Raw genomic sequence first — 17304 nt, forward strand, 5'->3', positions numbered from 1 at the left:
CTCCTGAAGCGGACGCATATGTAGTCTCGCGTGCGGGACAATGGAGATGCAGGAGGCCATCATGCCTATCAACTGCATGAACACCTTCGCTGGAAGCGAGTGCTGGGGTCTGAACCGTTGGATCAGCGCCTGGATACTGGCGATTCTCACTGAATTCGGCTGCGCAGTGGCTGCCAGAGTGTCGATCGTCGCGCCCAGATACTGTTGCACGTGGGCGGGCTGGAGATGGGACTTTGGGTAGTTCAGAGAGAATCCCAGATCGTGCAGGAGATGAATGGTGCGTGACACGTGGTCCACGCACTGCTGCTCCGTCTTTGCCTGAATAAGCCAGTCGTCTAGGTATGGAAAGACATGGATGTGCTGGCGACGGAGATGCGCCGCCACAGTCGCTAGGCACTTTGTAAATACTCTCGGTGCCGTGGTGACCCCGAACGGCAGGACTCTGAACTGGTAATGCTGGTCTAAGATCTTGAATCTGAGATACTTCCTGTGGGAAGGATGCAGGGGAATATGGAAATAGGCATCCTTCAGATCCAGCGTTGCTAGGAAGTCCCCCTGCTGAAGCAGGGGAAGTACCTGCTGCAATGTGAGCATATGGAAGTGCTCCGAGTTGATGTACCAGTTCAGGGGCCTGAGGTCCAGGATCGGCCTGAGTGATCCGTCCTTTTTGGGGATTAGAAAGTACAGGGAGTAAACTCCTGTTCCCCGTTCTTGCACTGGAACGAGCTCTATTGCCCCTTTTTGCAGCATGACCAGTACTTCTTGCTGCAACAAGGTCAAATGCTCGTCGGACATAGCACGGCCTCTTGGCGGTATGTCCGGTGGAACGGACGTGAGTTCTAGACAGTACCCGCACTGGATAATAGACCTCACCCACCTGTCCGTGGTGATGGACCTCCACGCCGGCAGGAACTGCTGGAGTCTCCCCCCGACAGGTGTCGTGTGATCGGGGGGAAGTGACAAGACGTCACTGCTTGTTGGAGGTGGTGGACCTGGAGGCATTGTTTCCACGTCCCCTGCCTTTGATATTATTGCCTCTGTAGCCACCCCTGCCCTTGTTGTTGTTATACGAGGACTGGGTGTTACCCTTGTAGTATTGCGTTGACTGGGATGCCTGGCCCCTTGAGGTGCCTCTTGAATTGGAGCGGCGAAAAGAACTCCCCCGAAACTGCTGACTTTGCAAAGCCCCCATAGACTTGGCAGTTTCAGTATCTTTCTTCATCTTTTCTAGGGAGGCATCCACCTCAGGGCCGAACAGATGGTCAGGATTCACTGTTTGACCCAATATAGTGGTCTGTATGTCGGGTTTGAACCCAGAAATGCGAAGCCAGGCATGGCGTCTAAGTAAAACGCTAGTATTGATAGCCCTGGAGGCAGTGTCTGCCACGTCAAGGGCACATTTGATGGATGCATTTGTTATAAGTTTACCCTCCTGAATGAGCATCTCCCCCGCCTCCTTGTATTGGTCAGGCAAGTGTTGCAGGATGGCCTCTAATGTGTCATAATGGGCCCTATCATAACGTGCAAGCAGGGCTTGAGTGTTAGAGATCCTCCATATGTTTGCTGCCTGCGCAGCAATGCGTTTGCCTGATGCTTCAAATATTTTGGATTCCTTATCTGGGGGAGGAGCATCACCAGTAGTCTGCGAATTCGCCCTTTTTCGAGCGTTGGACACCACCAGGGAGACCAATGGCAAATGTCCCTTAATGTACGTGGGATCCGTGGGCGCCGCCTTATACTTCCTGTCGATGCGAGGGTTGACCACCCGCGCCCGGGTGGGTTCCTTGAACACCTCCTGTGCATGCTTCAGCACCCCTTTAAGCATCGGTAGTGTCTTGACTTGTTTTTCGGCCACCGAGAAGGTGTCGACCAAGAAATCGGCATCCACGGGGTCGGAGTGCAGTTCGACGTCATGGTTCGCTGCAGCTCTGTCTATTAAAGCATTGAATGCCGCCGAGTCCTCCGTCGGGGACGTCTTCGCGGCGAAAAGTTGAGTGTCCTGGCCCGACTGCGGGTCGTCTGTGTCGCCTCCTGCTGTCCAGGGCACATGCTCCTCTTCCGGATCCGAGTACGCAGGATAGTTGTACTCGTCCTCTTCCTCGTCCACTTCAGGCACGGGGGAGTGTGCCGGCGAGTGTTCCGGGGCCTGTGGAGACAGAGGTTCCATCAGAGCCGAAGAGTCTCTCTTGTTCTTGAGTGGAATCCTAAAAGGTTCCAAGGCCGGCTCCGATGTAATCTTCCGCTTGAGGAGCGATAATTTTCCGGTGTTGGCGTCGATGATCACCTCACGACGTTCCTCCACCGCCAGCGGTTGGAGCCGAAGCTTCGATACCACCAATGCAGCCTTCGGCGTCAACACTTCTTGAGAGTGTCCGCTCTGCTTAGGCGCGAAAGCCTTCGGCGCCGACTTGGGAGGAAGGGTAAAACGAATGGGCGTCTGCTCCTTGGTAGACTTCGGCGTGGGCCTAGGCACTACAGTGTCCTGGCTGACCACAGTGGACTGTTGGATCCGCTTTAAGGATTCTCCCACCTTCTTGGCAAGGGATGCCGAGGGCTGAACCGTCTCGAGCGACTCTTCGTCTCCGAGAGCCCGGTCGCCGGTAGTCTTTTTCTTCGGCGCCGACGCCCCATGGCCTGGCGCACCGTCGGCGTGACGCTTCTTCGAAGCCGTCTTCGGGTCCGCGACCCCTTTCGGTGCCGACGCAGCCGCGTCGGGTGCCTTCACCTTCGGCGCCGACCCAGAAGGCTTCGGGTCGGCCATTTTGGCGCGGCTCTTGTGGTCGGCCATTTTGGCGTGGCTCTTCAAGTCAGCCATTTTGGGTTTCGTGGAAGTTGACGCCTCCAGAACCTTCTTCACCAGCGCCACTTTCGGTTTCGGTTTCGCATCCGAAGGTGCGAGACCAGTTGGCTTCACTTTCGGTTTCTTGGTAGAAATGTCCGTGACCGGGCCCGGGGGCGGGGACGTAGGACTCAAAGTTAGATCTTGGGTAAGGCCCGAAGGCGATCCCTCGACCTGGGCCGTATGACGGGGAGTAACCCCAGAGTCTGGTTGGGGATGCTCTTCCTCTGAGCTATCACCCATCGTGGCACAAATTAGTTCGTCGTCCCCTACCTCACCGGAGACTTCGTCGTAGGCCTCCTCATCCGCGTCATAGGTCTCTTCCTCAGACGCGGGGCCAGAGTCCGATCCTAGTACGTCGTCTTCTTCCTCGACAGATTCCTGAAAGATGTCATCAGGCGGGGGGCGCCGAAGCCGACAATTGAGCCTGGAGCCGATTAGCCCGGCGAATCTTCAGAGTTTTCTTACTCCTAAATTTGGAACACGCCATGCAGGTGTCTTCACGGTGATCCGGTGACAAGCATGTATTGCACACGGGGTGCACGTCGAGGTGCGAGTATTTAGAGTGACACAGCGGACACTTCTTGAATGGAGTCCGCTCCATAGCAAAGGTTGTAGTGTAGGCCCGTCCGCGTCGAAAGCACGTGGAAGGGTAGTAGGAGATCGGAGCTGAGAGTCAGTAAGAAACCCGAGCGCAACTATACCGACGCCCAGCCTAAAGACCTTTTGGTCTCGAGTAAAAGTAGAACAACTATCGATTCCGATAGAGGGAACCGAAAACACATCCGAACCCGATGGCGGAAAAAAACAATCTGGGGATGGAGGCGATGCCCATGCGCACTGTAGTCCAGGGGAGGAGCCACCTATCTCGTGATACTTCGAAGACTCTTCCAGGACAACAATGTGCAATCATCCGGACCCAACACTAGGTGGCGGACTATGCACAGATATGAATTCAGCAGCCCACATGCCTCGAACCTATATACACACTTCTCTCTGCTTATAGAGAGAGCAACTAACAGAACAAGCCCGGGAGTGGTGCGTGCGTGCATGATCGCGAGGTCTTCACTTTTCAAGCATTGCACTTGTGCTTGTGGCACGCCACTGCTCGACCCTGCAAGGTGGATGACGCCACAGGCACGAGGGCAGCGCTTGAAAAGTGAAGACCAATGGCTAAAGGCCCTCCTAGTGCAGCGCATGCGCGCTGCCTAGGCGAGACCTAAAAAATAACTGCTAACAGAACAGACTCAGTTAACACGCTGGGAGAGGAGCTGGACCAAATTCAGACGGCAGATACTCACAGTGATCAAAACGGACCCCAGTCGAATAAATAGTGACATGGTAATCAAACCCTTGTTACAATTAGATCCAACCTTACTACTGGAAGTTTCCCCACTACTGGAAAATAAGAGTCTTAAAGCAGCAAAGTTAGAGCAGAAACAAGAACTAGGAGGAAATAAAAGGCTTACAAGAGGTGAAGCTGCTTCTCAAAAATAAACCAGGCTACGACAGCTGTCCTTCAGGTAGAAAAGGATGAGAAATCTTGGGGCAAATGTTCTGCAACTGGGGTGCATCTCAAAGGTGCTAGAAGGTGATCTGTACTAGTCAGTACACTCTATTAGAAGTCACAGAGTGACAAAGCTACTTCAAATACTTCAAAGGTATACAGTAGTAAACAGTACACCGCAATGGATGCTGTAGGGAAGGAAAGCTACTAGAGGTATACAGCACTAGTCAGTACTTCTTTACGTGGTACAGAGTGAGAGAGTTATTAGAAGGTATACAGTACTAGTCAGTACACTGCATTACATGGTACAGAGTGAGAGAGTTATTAGAAGGTATACAGTACTAGTCAGTACACTGCATTACATGGTACAGAGTGAGAGAGTTATTGGAAAGTATAGAGTACTAGTCAGTACACTGCATTAGATGGTACAGAGCTACTCCAAGCTATAATGTAATCGCCAGTACAGTGCATTAGATTGTACAGAAAACAGAATTGATCCAAGACATACTGTACTAGTTAGTAATCTATATTAGATGGTACAGAACGAGAGAGCTACTCGAAGGTATACAGTACCAGTCAGTACACTGCATTTGATGGCACAGAATGACAGATCCACTCTAAGGTATACAGTACCAGTCATATACTAACCTGCATTGTAGATGGATGCACTACATCAGAGTAGCTATATGCGCTAGGTCAGTGTAGGTGCATGCGCTAGGCCAGCGTAGGTACATGTCCTAGGTCAGTGTAGGTTCATACACTACGTCACTATAGGTGCATACGTTAGATCAGAGTAGAAGTATGCGCTAGGTCAGTGTAGGTGCATGGGGTAGCTCAGGGTAAGTGCACGAACTAGGACAGTGTAGGTACACGAGCTAGGTCAGTGTGGGTGCATGTGCTAGGTCAGTGTGGGTGCATGTGCTAGGTCAGTGTAGAACCATGTGCTAGGTCAGTGTGGGCGCATGTGCTAGGTCAGTGTGGGTGCATGTGCTAGGTCAGTGTAGAACCATGTGCTAGGTCAGTGTGGGTGCATGCGCTGGGTCAGTGTAGGTGCATGTGCTAGGTCAGTGTAGATGCATGTGCTAGGTCAGTGTGGGTGCATGTGCTAGGTCAGTGTAGGTGCATGCGCTGGGGCAGTGTAGGTGCATGCCCTAGGTCAGTGTAGGTGCATGCGCTAGGTCAGTGTAGGAGCATGCGCTAGGTCAGTGTAGGTGCATGCGATAGGTCAGTATGTGCTGGGTCTTTGCAGAAGCATGTGTTAGGTCACTGTTGGAGCTAGAACTCTGGAACACAGTTATGCAGTAAATGCCAAATTCTGAGGTGCAATTCCATGCCATCCATATTATACTATGATCCCACCCCATATCAGATCACACCATACCATCATAACGTTCTATACCATACCGCCATAACATACCATTCCATAAAAATCCAATCCACACCATCCAATCGCATCTAATCCCTTCCTACCCCATACCATACCACCATAACATTCCATGCCATACCGTTCCATAGCACACCACACCAATCCACACCACACCATCTCACCACGCCATCCCATCACACCATATTACACCATGATACCAACCCATAGCACACCACACCATCCCATCCAATCATAACGTTCCAAACCATACAACACCATACCATACACAATCTCATCCCTTACTATCCCATACCATACGAACATAACATAACATTCCATACCATACCACACAAAACCATACCATACCACATCATTTTCATGAACCATAACATACAGATCTAATCGTCGCAATGATATTTACCTTTATAACTCTTCACCACCAACTCTGGGCACTGAATCTTCACATTATTACACCTGTAATAAATAACACACACATCATATTGGTATTAAAGAGCAATGACAGCTACAGGAACAAAGGACGAACATCACATAAGACCCGTATTTGAAATAAGATTCAGTATTAAGAGCAGCGCCTGCGGACTAGAGCTCAGTGTGAGTTACTGTTCATACACAACAGTCAAAGGTCTAACGATATCCAAAAGTACCTTTAACATCTTATGACAGGATGTGGGTGTTCTATGGCAGATAGCTCAGTGAGACCAGTGTGCTTCATGTGAGTCCACGGAGTGCCTCAGATTGGGTCGTCTATGAGCGGTGGTCAGCTCAGTGAGAGGGGGGGGCTGACTAACGGGTTACATCTGCTTCTGGTGGGGTCTTGTGTATATAAAGTACACACAGCCGGAGATTGGCCCCAATAATGCACATGGCTGGAGGGGTTACGTGTGCTCTGAAAACACCATATATTCAGATGCCACATTAGTTAGGAATATATAGCCAATCAGGTAATAAACAAGTGGTCCGTGACTGCTTTAGAGAAGAGTAATTTATAATTTATCATGTGTGTGTTGCTTAATTAAGTCAAACACTGGTAAGACATACCAACAATGAACACAACAACATACCCTGCTATCTAGGATAGCATTTTTCAAAACGTACAGTCAATGTAAAACACGAAAGTGTCAAAGAATTTTTTAAGTCCAGTATATTTAATTTTATATACTTGAACCAGATCAAAAGTTAATTTAGACAAAAGGAAGGTACAAAGGTTGCTCAAGGGACAGATTAACTTGTGTCACGACCTATTACACCAAGAGCAATGACATTCGGAAAACTGTGAACAAACATTGCCACCTGGTTGCTGACGATCTGGGTATACCAAACCCCACCATGCATGCCTTTAGAAAAGGGAAAGTATCAGGAACTTTTTGGTGAAATCTTTACTTCCACCCAAACCCAACAGTGCCCAGTTACCACCATGGAACATCACCCCCATCAAGGGCCGTCTTAAGTGTCTACACGTACACAAAGAGAGATCACACCAATTGTAACTCCTCAGGGGTCATATATGCCAACTCATGCCCCTGTAACTTTTTATATATTTGGTAAACAACGCAGAAAGTCAAAACCTGTGTCTTACAACACTGTAGTAGAATACGGTGTGGGGTACAAGGTGCCCCACTAGTAGAACGCTTTATCACCTTTGGGCACTCGGCCGAGAGCCTAAAAGGGTGGGTGATCGAAAAAGTCCAAAGGAACCCAAGGGGTGGGAATTTCTCCAACACCCTGAACTATTGTGAGTGTAAATGGATTCACACATTTGACACAGCACTTAGGGGGTTGAACGAATACGAGGAGATAGCCAGACAGGCGGCAACTTTGAGTTTGGGCTAAACACCCCCATCCAGAACCTTGGTCCTTAGACCTGCACATTCGGACACAGCATATATAGCTCGTAGGATGTATATAGGCAGGCTATATTGCTACCCAGCGCCAACTTTATAGTTTCTAAATAGGCAGAGTACATTAGATTCCTTATCACTCCATGTATATACACCGCATGTAAATAGGATTAGTAATATGTATGCACTCCATGTATATACACCGCTTGTGAATATGAATTGAAATATGTACGCCCAGCTTTTCATTTCAGGTAAATTTCTGAAACCACTGCCAAAACGACAAGCTTTACTTTGGCAGCTTTTAACCCTTATTAACTTCGTTCCATCTCCTTAACTTGCAGGTCTTGACAGATTAATTCAAATGTCTGATGACCATGTTCTAATTAATTGTCGGTTTTAAATACCGGTGAGGACTTCACAAGGTGGGCCCCCATGAGTGGATTTCAGCTCGCTACTAATGGGTGAGTGCAGAATCAGAGTCACCTCATACCTTGCGTCACATTGCAGAATTGTATGCATACTAAGTTTAGTATTGGTTTTCCACAGAAAGCCTGACAGAGCCATTAACTACTCAACCTCCAGTGGTTGACCTGAGATGCCTGTGTGGCACCAGGATTAGGTTAGGACTATAACATCACTCAATTCTCTCGCGGATTGGGTGATAGGCGCCAATTAACACACAGTTGATCTTTCACCCCTAGGTTGCCCCCCTTTCGTCCTGAAGAAGACTCACAGCGGAGGTATAAGTTACCCTCTATGCACAAGCAGAGTCGAAACGTCGACGCACCCCACCCATCAACGGCCTGTATCTCATCCCATCCTCTTCACTTTATGTTGCATTTATGCATTTGAAAAAAACCTGTAAAAAATGTTATAAATAATCGGTTTGGGACAGGCCTTTCTGTACTGGTCTCTTTACCAGTCCATTGCCTAAGCATTAAAAATGTATAAACTCTGAATATTAGTGACTATTCACTTTTCCCGACCCATCACTAGCACACCCATTCGTCTCCCGTCCCTTGAGCAATCTTTGTACTTTCCTTTTGTCTAAATTACCTTTTGATCTGTTTCAAGTATATGAAATTAAATATACTGGACTTGAGCAATTCTTTGGCGCTTTTGTGTTTTACATTGACTGTACGTTTTGAAAAATGCTATCTTAGATAGCAGGGTATGTTGTTGTGTTCATTGTTGGTATGTCTTACCAGTGTTTGACTTAATTAAGCAACACACACATGATAAATTATAAATGACTCTTCTCTAAAGCAGTCACGGACCACTTGTTCATTACCTCATTGTGCCCAGAATTTCTGGCAATTATTGGATTACCCCATTATTTTGTAATGGGCTTATAGCCAATCAGAACACGTTACCCACTGGCCGCATTGTGTCCATGCAAGATCGAGGCCTACCTGGATTATACATTTAAAATCATTTATGACTCCAGAGGCAGCAACTTGTATTCCTCGCCATACAAGGATCGCTAGAATAATTTTCCTGCCAATAATGAACTTTATATAAGACTGCTACAGAGTGATTGAAATTTGACCCTGTGCCTGTAACTGTTCTCCCGGCCGCTATGTTTATTGGAACTAGCGGTTCCTGTTTTGCCAAATGCCTCTGCTCTCTTGTTTTTCAAAGATCTTTTATGTTCAAGCAACACCATGATAGAGATGATCTCCTTTAAAGGTGGGAAAATCTCCAGTGGTATTGGATATTTAGTTCTACGGCAGATGAGAAAATGGGAGTTCCATCCCTGCACTGGGAAAAGGATCTTCCAGAGCTGGCTACAGAGCCATTATGGCGCGTATCTTTACATCTGTCATACACTCTGGTCAAACCAGCACAACTTAAAAAGAATAATTTGTTGACTCTCCATAGAGCTTATTGGTCACCAGCGAAGTTAGCTAAGAAAGACCATGTTGGAACCATCAAAATATAGGAAGTGCGGTGACACAGAAGCGGACAATATACGAATGGCATGTTTATGGATTGCCGTTGGCCTTCTTCCGGAGGAATGTAACTCAGGTGTTTCAAGAATTTATTGGCTGAAAAACTTAAGGTAAGCCCCTGCCTTATCCTATTTGAAATGGACTTGTGCCCTTACTAGGATGAGTTAAACTTGGATATTTATATATACATGTATATTTTTTCTGATATTTATAGCAATAAAGGAAATCTGTAAGAAATGGATTACTCCCGACCCGCCAAAGGTATCAGAAAGGCTAAGATCTGTAAGAGATGTCAGTAGACTGGACTTGGACCGCAAGTTGGCCTCAGAAGAGAAAAGATGGCGTCCCTTTGTGATATGGCAAAGTAAATCGTAACATCCTATGATTATACTTCTCTCTTGCTGAGAAATGGGCAGTTCTCCTTCCTAGAAAAGGGCAAAACTATAAGAAATATTCAGCATGCATGTACGCTGGACGCTCCGGGTGGAGGCGTCTTGGCTCACAGGTCACTTAGCTGGATGGTGATTTAAGGACAAGAATATGTAAACCATTCCTCTACTACCTCGGAAGGATTAGCACACACCCTCTGTTACTGCAAACTCCATCATCACTGATCTAGAACTTTAGAGCACAAACCCCTCTAAAAATATATTCTCAAGTTTACAAGAGGGCTCAGTGAGGGAAGTACACACTGCTGGCATCTGTCTGACCTGTAAGACATAACTGTGAAATCCAGCAAAGCAAACTCACCCTTTCAACCTTCTCAGGTTGTTACGCTGCACACAGTGGGTAATGGAAATATTGTTATCAGCAATGATGAATGCTCAAAAGCTCCAGTACTTTGGGAGATCTCTGCCCAGAGATCTCTGCCCACAGTTCTCTGCTCACATACCCTCACTACAGAGGGAGACAGGCACATAATCCCTGCAAGTGTAACCACCATCATCTCTGCTCTAGACCCTTGGTGGGGTTAGCACGCAATACCTACAACTTTAAACCCCTTTATCGCTGCTCTAGGACCTTGGATCAATAAACACACAAACCCTGCAACTGTAGAGCCCGTCTTCCCTGTTCTAGAACTTTTAATGGGATTAGCGCAGCATACTTCTCCGCCTCTGGAAGGACTGCCCTGCTGCTGGAAGGACTGCCCTGCTGCTGGAAGGACTGCCCTGCTGCTCGAAGGACTGCCCTGCTGCTGCAAGGACTGCCCTGGACTGCCCTGCTGCTGGAAGGACTGCCCTGCTGCTGGAAGGACTGCCCTGCTGCGGGAAGGACTGCCCTGCTGCTGGAAGGACTGCCCTGCTGCTGGAAGGACTGCCCTGCTGCTGGAAGGACTGCCCTGCTGCTGGAAGGACTGCCCTGCTGCTGCAAGGACTGCCCCGCTGCTGGAAGGACTGCCCTGCTGCTGGAAGGACTGCCCTGCTGCTGGAAGGACTGCCCTGCTGCTGGAAGGACTGCCCTGCTGCTCGAAGGACTGCCCTGCTGCTCGAAGGACTGCCCTGCTGCTGCAAGGACTGCCCTGGACTGCCCTGCTGCTGGAAGGACTGCCCTGCTGCGGGAAGGACTGCCCTGCTGCTGGAAGGACTGCCCTGCTGCTGGAAGGACTGCCCTGCTGCTGGAAGGACTGCCCTGCTGCTGGAAGGACTGCCCTGCTGCTGGAAGGACTGCCCTGCTGCTGGAAGGACTGCCCTGCTCCTGGAAGGACTGCCCTGCTGCTAGAAGGACTGCATTGCTGTCTGAAGAGGAAGGGTTGGACCTGCTTGCCTAGGTCACAGGCTACCCAGAGTGACTCTAGGGGTTAGTTGACTGATCTCCTGTGTGAGAGACATTGACACCACAAGCTTCTAGAGACCTCCCTGCAATTGCCCTGCTGACCAGTACCAACTTGACCTGCCTGGACCTGCCCGACCCTGTTGTTGGCCTGTAGGCATTATAGACTGTGCACTCTTGTGATACAACGCAGGGATCCGGATATGGATTAGCCTTACAGAGCGTAGACTCTTGTAATATGACGCCTCGCTGATGACATGATGTATCCTTACAAAGTATAGTGTCCTGTAATATGACACCTGGCTCCTGACATGGTGTAACCTCACAGAGCGTTGACTCTTGTAATATGACGCCTCGCTGATGACATGATGTATCCTTACAAAGTATAGTGTCCTGTAATATGACACCTGGCTCCTGACATGGTGTAACCTTACAGAGTGTACACCCCTGTAATACGATGCACAGATGCTTACATGGTAAAGGCGTACACAGTGTAGGCCCTTGTAATAGGATGCCTGGTTTCTGACAAGTTACAGGCTCACAGATTGTAGACTCCTGTACGACAACTTCTGGACCACAACATGGTATAGGCGTACGGAGTGTAGGCCCCTGTAATACGATGCCGAATCCTGACATGGCACAGGCTGTAGACTCTTGTAATATGTCGCCTGGCTCCTGACATGGGATAGGTGTACAAAGTGCAGACCAGTAATACAATGCCTGGATCCTGACATTTTAGAGGCTTACAGAGTGTAGACTCATGTAATAAGATGCCTGGCTCCTGAGATGGTATAGCGCTACAATGGAGACTCTTGCAACACAACACCTGGACCATGACAGGGTACAGGCTTACAGAGTGTAGACTTTTTTTATCACATTTTTATTGAATATAAGACGACAGGAAAATCCAATCAATATCATCAGGCTTTGTAGAGATACATAATAGAGACAGGATCCCCCACTTCACACAAGTTGGAACTCGACGTTATCATAAGTCTACATCACTACATACATTTGTGACTAGATTCCCGCCCTTGGCCATTAAAGAGGACCTCATTCCTGAAGCAGAGCAGAAGTTCATTCCAGGTACCCCAAATCTTTTCCCACTTACGGGGGCAACCGCGACCCTCATAGATCACCTTCTCCGCCACCATCACCAGTCCATATCACGCCTCCAATCCTTGAGCTGTGGTGGTGATTCTGCTCTCCACAATCTTGCTATCTTCCTTTTGGGGACCATGTGGCCTAGGGTGAACCATATTTGCTCCATGCGGCCCAGATCCGTGGCCTCCCACACATTCAGGAGGCAGCACTTTACTGTCCTGTTCACTACAGACGCGGTCGCTCCCCACAATGCTCCCCGACCTGCCTAGCCTTGCAGCCTGGTATCGTAGCGCTTCACCAATGCTTTTGCTAGATCAATTTGCTAATTCACATTGCTGGACTAAGTTGCTGATTAAATTGCTGCATTGCTTGTATTACTTTGCTCATTGACATAAGTAGCGCTAAACTACCTCGCCTGCTAATTCATTTTGTAAATCATCGTGTCATCGCTAGACTGCCCTGACTGCTAATTCATTTTGTGCTGCATTGCTTGTATTACTTTGCTCATTGACATAAGTAGCGCTAAACTACCTCGCGTGCTAATTCATTTTGTAAATCATTGTGTCATCGCTATACTGCCTTGACTACTAAATCATTTTTATGTTTGTGACATCGTAGCGCTACATCGCCAAAGCGAGCTACAAGTACAGTCTCCTTTTTCATTAGTGCTGCGCTGTTCGAGGCGTGCCTGATTATACCGGGCCACTGCCTTTTGCATCGTATTAGCTCCCTGTTCCGTTTTACGCTGCCGGCCATTTTGTTGTTGTTGTTGTTGTGTCTCTCTGCCCGGGTCTCCACCCCGCTCCCGCCTCCCAGCTGACCCTCCCTAGCCCCTCCCCCTCCCACTATCCACATATGACAGATGCTTTTGCGCGCAGCATTCACGCGCAGCGGTCGCGCCTCATGCGCGCCGAAGGTGCGCCAAAGGTAAGCCCGTCTACGCCCGTCCGCGCCTGGACCGCGCCCAGCGCCAGACCCCCTGGCTCCCGCAAACCCCACTCCACCCGCATAACGTACGACGCCGCTACCCTCTTCACCCTTAACCCCGGACGCACACCACAATGCTGCGAAGCTGCCCCAGGACACACCCATGGACCCTTCACCTGCCATTCCTGTAAATTCGCCTGTAACAAGACCCTCACCAAACCCAATAACTCCAAACACAGCTCCAACTCTAACCTCCTGAAGTGCATCCTATTGAACACCCGCTCGGTCCACAGACGCGCCACTGAACTCTGGGACCTACTAGACACTGCATCACCGGACGTCGCCTTCCTCACAGAAACGTGGATGAACGCCTCATCAGCGCCCGACATCGCCATAGCCATCCCGGACGCCTACAAGATCATCCGAAAAGATCGCACCAACCAAACAGGAGGAGGCATCGCCATCGTCCATAAGAACACCATCCGCATCACGACCAGTTCCGACGATAACCTCGCTACCGCCGAACACCTTCACTTCCAGATCCACACCGACCCCAAGACCACTCTTAGAGGCACCCTCATCTACAGACCACCAGGAACCCGCACACAGTTCAACGAAGACATCACTGACTTCATCAGCCCACACGCCCTCCCCTCCGAGGACTACATTCTACTGGGAGACCTCAACTTCCACATGGAAAAGAAAAACGACAAAAACACCACCACACTCCTAGACAACCTGAACAATCTCGGACTGAAACAACTTGTTGACACCCCCACCCACCTTGCCGGTCATACGCTCGACCCTATCTTCACCTCCAGCAACACATCTCCTTCGATCACACCACAGCTCTCCATTGGACGGACCACAGCTGCGTTCACTTCAGTTACAAAACAAGCATTTACAATGCAATGGTTTTGCCTTTGTTAAAGTTATAGCTATTGGCATTGCTCTTGACATTATTTTTATTTATGTGTTTTTTTTAAAACATAAATAAATGGCATTGTCATTTACAATGCCAATAGCTTAATCGCTCGCAAATGCATGACCTCTTGCATTTTACACCCACACAGAGCCACACACGCAAAGCCACCCACACACACATAGTCACCCACACAATCTGCACTCTGAATCTGCACTCTGAATCTGCACTCTGAATCTGCACTCTGAATCTGCACTCTGAATCTGCACTCTGAATCTGCACTCTGATATAGGTACCTATCCATATACATACATCTGAGCATAGGCGTATAGGTACCAATTCATATACATACATCTGAGCATAGGCGTATAGGTACCAATCCATATACATACATCTGAGCATAGGCGTATAGGTTCCAATCCATATACATACATCTGAGCATAGGCGTATAGGTACCAATCCATATACATACATCTGTGCATAGGAGTATATGCACCAATATAAATATATGACCTTTTGAAGATGGCACTAGTCAAGAAATATAAAAGAATACAATGACAGTGAGATAGATTAATTTGCACAGGATCACATAACTGGGGAAACAGAGGAGCTGTGATTGGAACTCCAGCTTCTTATACATATAGACGACTATCTAACCTCTGGGTTCAGATACATTTGATTTTGAATACGCTGTGTGCATTGCAAGAATAAACAACTTAAAACCCCACGTTATGCCCCAGCAGTGCGCTTCATTCTGTGAGTAATAAGTGTAGTTATTACAGAGTAGTTCTAACCAGACGCATACAGCGCCCAGCATGCCTGGCATGTATAGCGCTGCTCTGTTTGTTTCATATTTACAATGTTTTACGTGCTTCCGGGGAAGCATCTCTTGACACTCTTTCGCTTGCGTCTCTGATGAAAAGCGGCTGCTTTGTATTCTGCATGTTTTCATAAACAACTGCACAAAACTCCCCGTAAAAAGACAAACTCGTCCCGGCTAATGAGCTGATGGTATCTGCGGAGAGCGCGCGCAGCTCTCAGCAGCCGGCAGAAAATTGTTTTGTCAAGGACCGGATTGAGAACAAGTTTAGCGTCCATAGTCCGCACAAAACAACCCCCACCTATCACAAAAAACAGGAAAGATAAAACATATTATCAAAAGTCCAAACACAGAATATTGCTGTACAAGTGCACACACTTGCTGTGTCTATTACAATAACTGCACAGACCCCCTACAATGACAGGGGTGATTTGTTTAATACTCCCACCCACAGCCCTGTAATAAACTGGTACATAATTCGAAATCGAACCCAAAATGTTTCACGAGAACCTATTTCAAAGCAGCTGTTTATTCCGTAAAGTGCGGGGCTCGTGTTGTTTCTGGGCACAGGCCTGTTTTGGCAGATAATGAAACTACACTGTCCTACGCATGAAGATGCAAACATGTCACGCCACGGAACCCAGTGTGCTCCAGGCGAGAGACATCTCTCCATTCTAATCTTCACTTCAGCATACTACACTATGCTGCGCACACACCTCTCCGCACTTCAGGCTCTAAGGAAAGTGGGAAGGACTACTTTTGGGGGTGATCGAATCGAATTAAATGAAGGTGTAGTATTATTTGAAGGATGAGGAAGTTTATCTGGGCAGGTGTTACCTGAAGCCAAGTCAATGGCAGGCATTTTTCTTTTCCACAAGCCGGGAGACACCACTCAAATGAAGGTGTGGTGAGACTAGGTAGGGAATATGTAAATGGTACAGGCAGGAAGCCTGCCTGCACCCCCTTCACCAGCTCCCAGACTTGATAAGTTTAAGGACCTGCCGGTGGTAGGTACAAGAACATGCACTAAGACGTCTGTGCAGCGGACAGCTGTTCCATGTGAAAATACAGAACGCAAAAAACATATTTTGCAAAACTGTAGGTTTCAACATTTCAACTGCCAAGCTCTCGACCCTTAAATTGCCCCCCCCCCCCCATATTCGGCGAAATACACATCCTAAAAGTTTCGGGATGGATTCTACGTTCCAGCTCATGTCCCGGTCTTTTCAGGAGGTCCCACACGCGTGACGTCGACTGACTGGAAACATAAGGGGCGTGCGACTGCTTGGCTTTCCTTAGGTAAACACGTCGAATGACTTCACTGTTGGTAAAGAGGCTTCATATTTTTACCAGTCGCGTGTGCCTGAGACAGCTGAACACATGCATGTGTCACTGTTGACTGTAAGTGAGTGAGGGAACGTGAACATAAAGCAACTGCCTGCACCACAGCTGTGCAGCAAGTAAACAGAGTAACATCCGAAAAGCCTCACTGCCAGTCCGCGAGACAGCCACAACGCAGGACACATGTTATATGATACGCTGCACACGTCGATGCCACCTACCAGTTTCCCGAACCGACGATGCAGACCTTGAGAGGCGGCATGTTTCTTCTCTTAAGCACCGGCAGCCTCACTGTGATGCAGGCGTTTGTTTACACGCGTGACTGAGGGGAGGAGCTGTGTCGTCACAGAAGACGGCCGGAGCAGGAAGGCGATGCAGCAGAGCAGATTAACGGGCATTGTAGAGCGGGAACGGGGGCCGGAGACACGGGGGGCGGGAACGGGCATTGTAGAGCGGGAAAGGGGGCCCGGAGACACGGGGGGCGGGAACGGGCATTGTAGAGCGGGAAAGGGGGCCCGGAGACACGGAGAGCGGGAGGGGGGCGGGAACGGGCATTGTAGAGGAAAGCACGGTCACCAGCGGGAGGGGGGCGGGAACGGGGACGGGAGACGCTGCGAGCAGGAGAGGGGGTGGGAACAGCGGAAAATTAAAGCAAGCACTCACCTGGACTTCTTCCGGGTGCCTTCAATGCCGGACCAGATTCGGGGGCGTTCCCGGCTTTCGGCTGACGTCGCGTGACGTCGGCAAAAGCCAAAGAATCTCAGGAACGCCCCCGAATCTGGTCCGGCATTGACGGACAGGCCCCTCGTCCAATGGCTAGGCTCCATTTATGGAGCCAGCCAATAAATGACGAGGGCCGACCCAAACCCACACTACAGTTCTCATTAGGTTTTCGCC

The 17304-nt window shown here is 48.9% G+C and overlaps 1 protein-coding gene across 1 annotated transcript in view; it reads right to left on the bottom strand.

The window, feature by feature from the left end:
• LOC147710161 (E3 ubiquitin-protein ligase TRIM11-like) overlaps positions 1-17304 on the bottom strand; it is a 117058-nt gene that overhangs the window by 31607 nt on the left and 68147 nt on the right. The window contains exon 5 of the mRNA XM_086920856.1: positions 6134-6186. Within this exon, the coding sequence (XP_086776982.1) occupies positions 6134-6186 (53 nt within the window). The remainder of the gene's footprint in view (positions 1-6133; positions 6187-17304) is intronic.

Source organism: Lissotriton vulgaris, chromosome 5 (assembly GCF_964263255.1).
Source record: "Lissotriton vulgaris chromosome 5, aLisVul1.2, whole genome shotgun sequence".
Lineage (NCBI taxonomy): Eukaryota > Metazoa > Chordata > Amphibia > Caudata > Salamandridae > Lissotriton > Lissotriton vulgaris.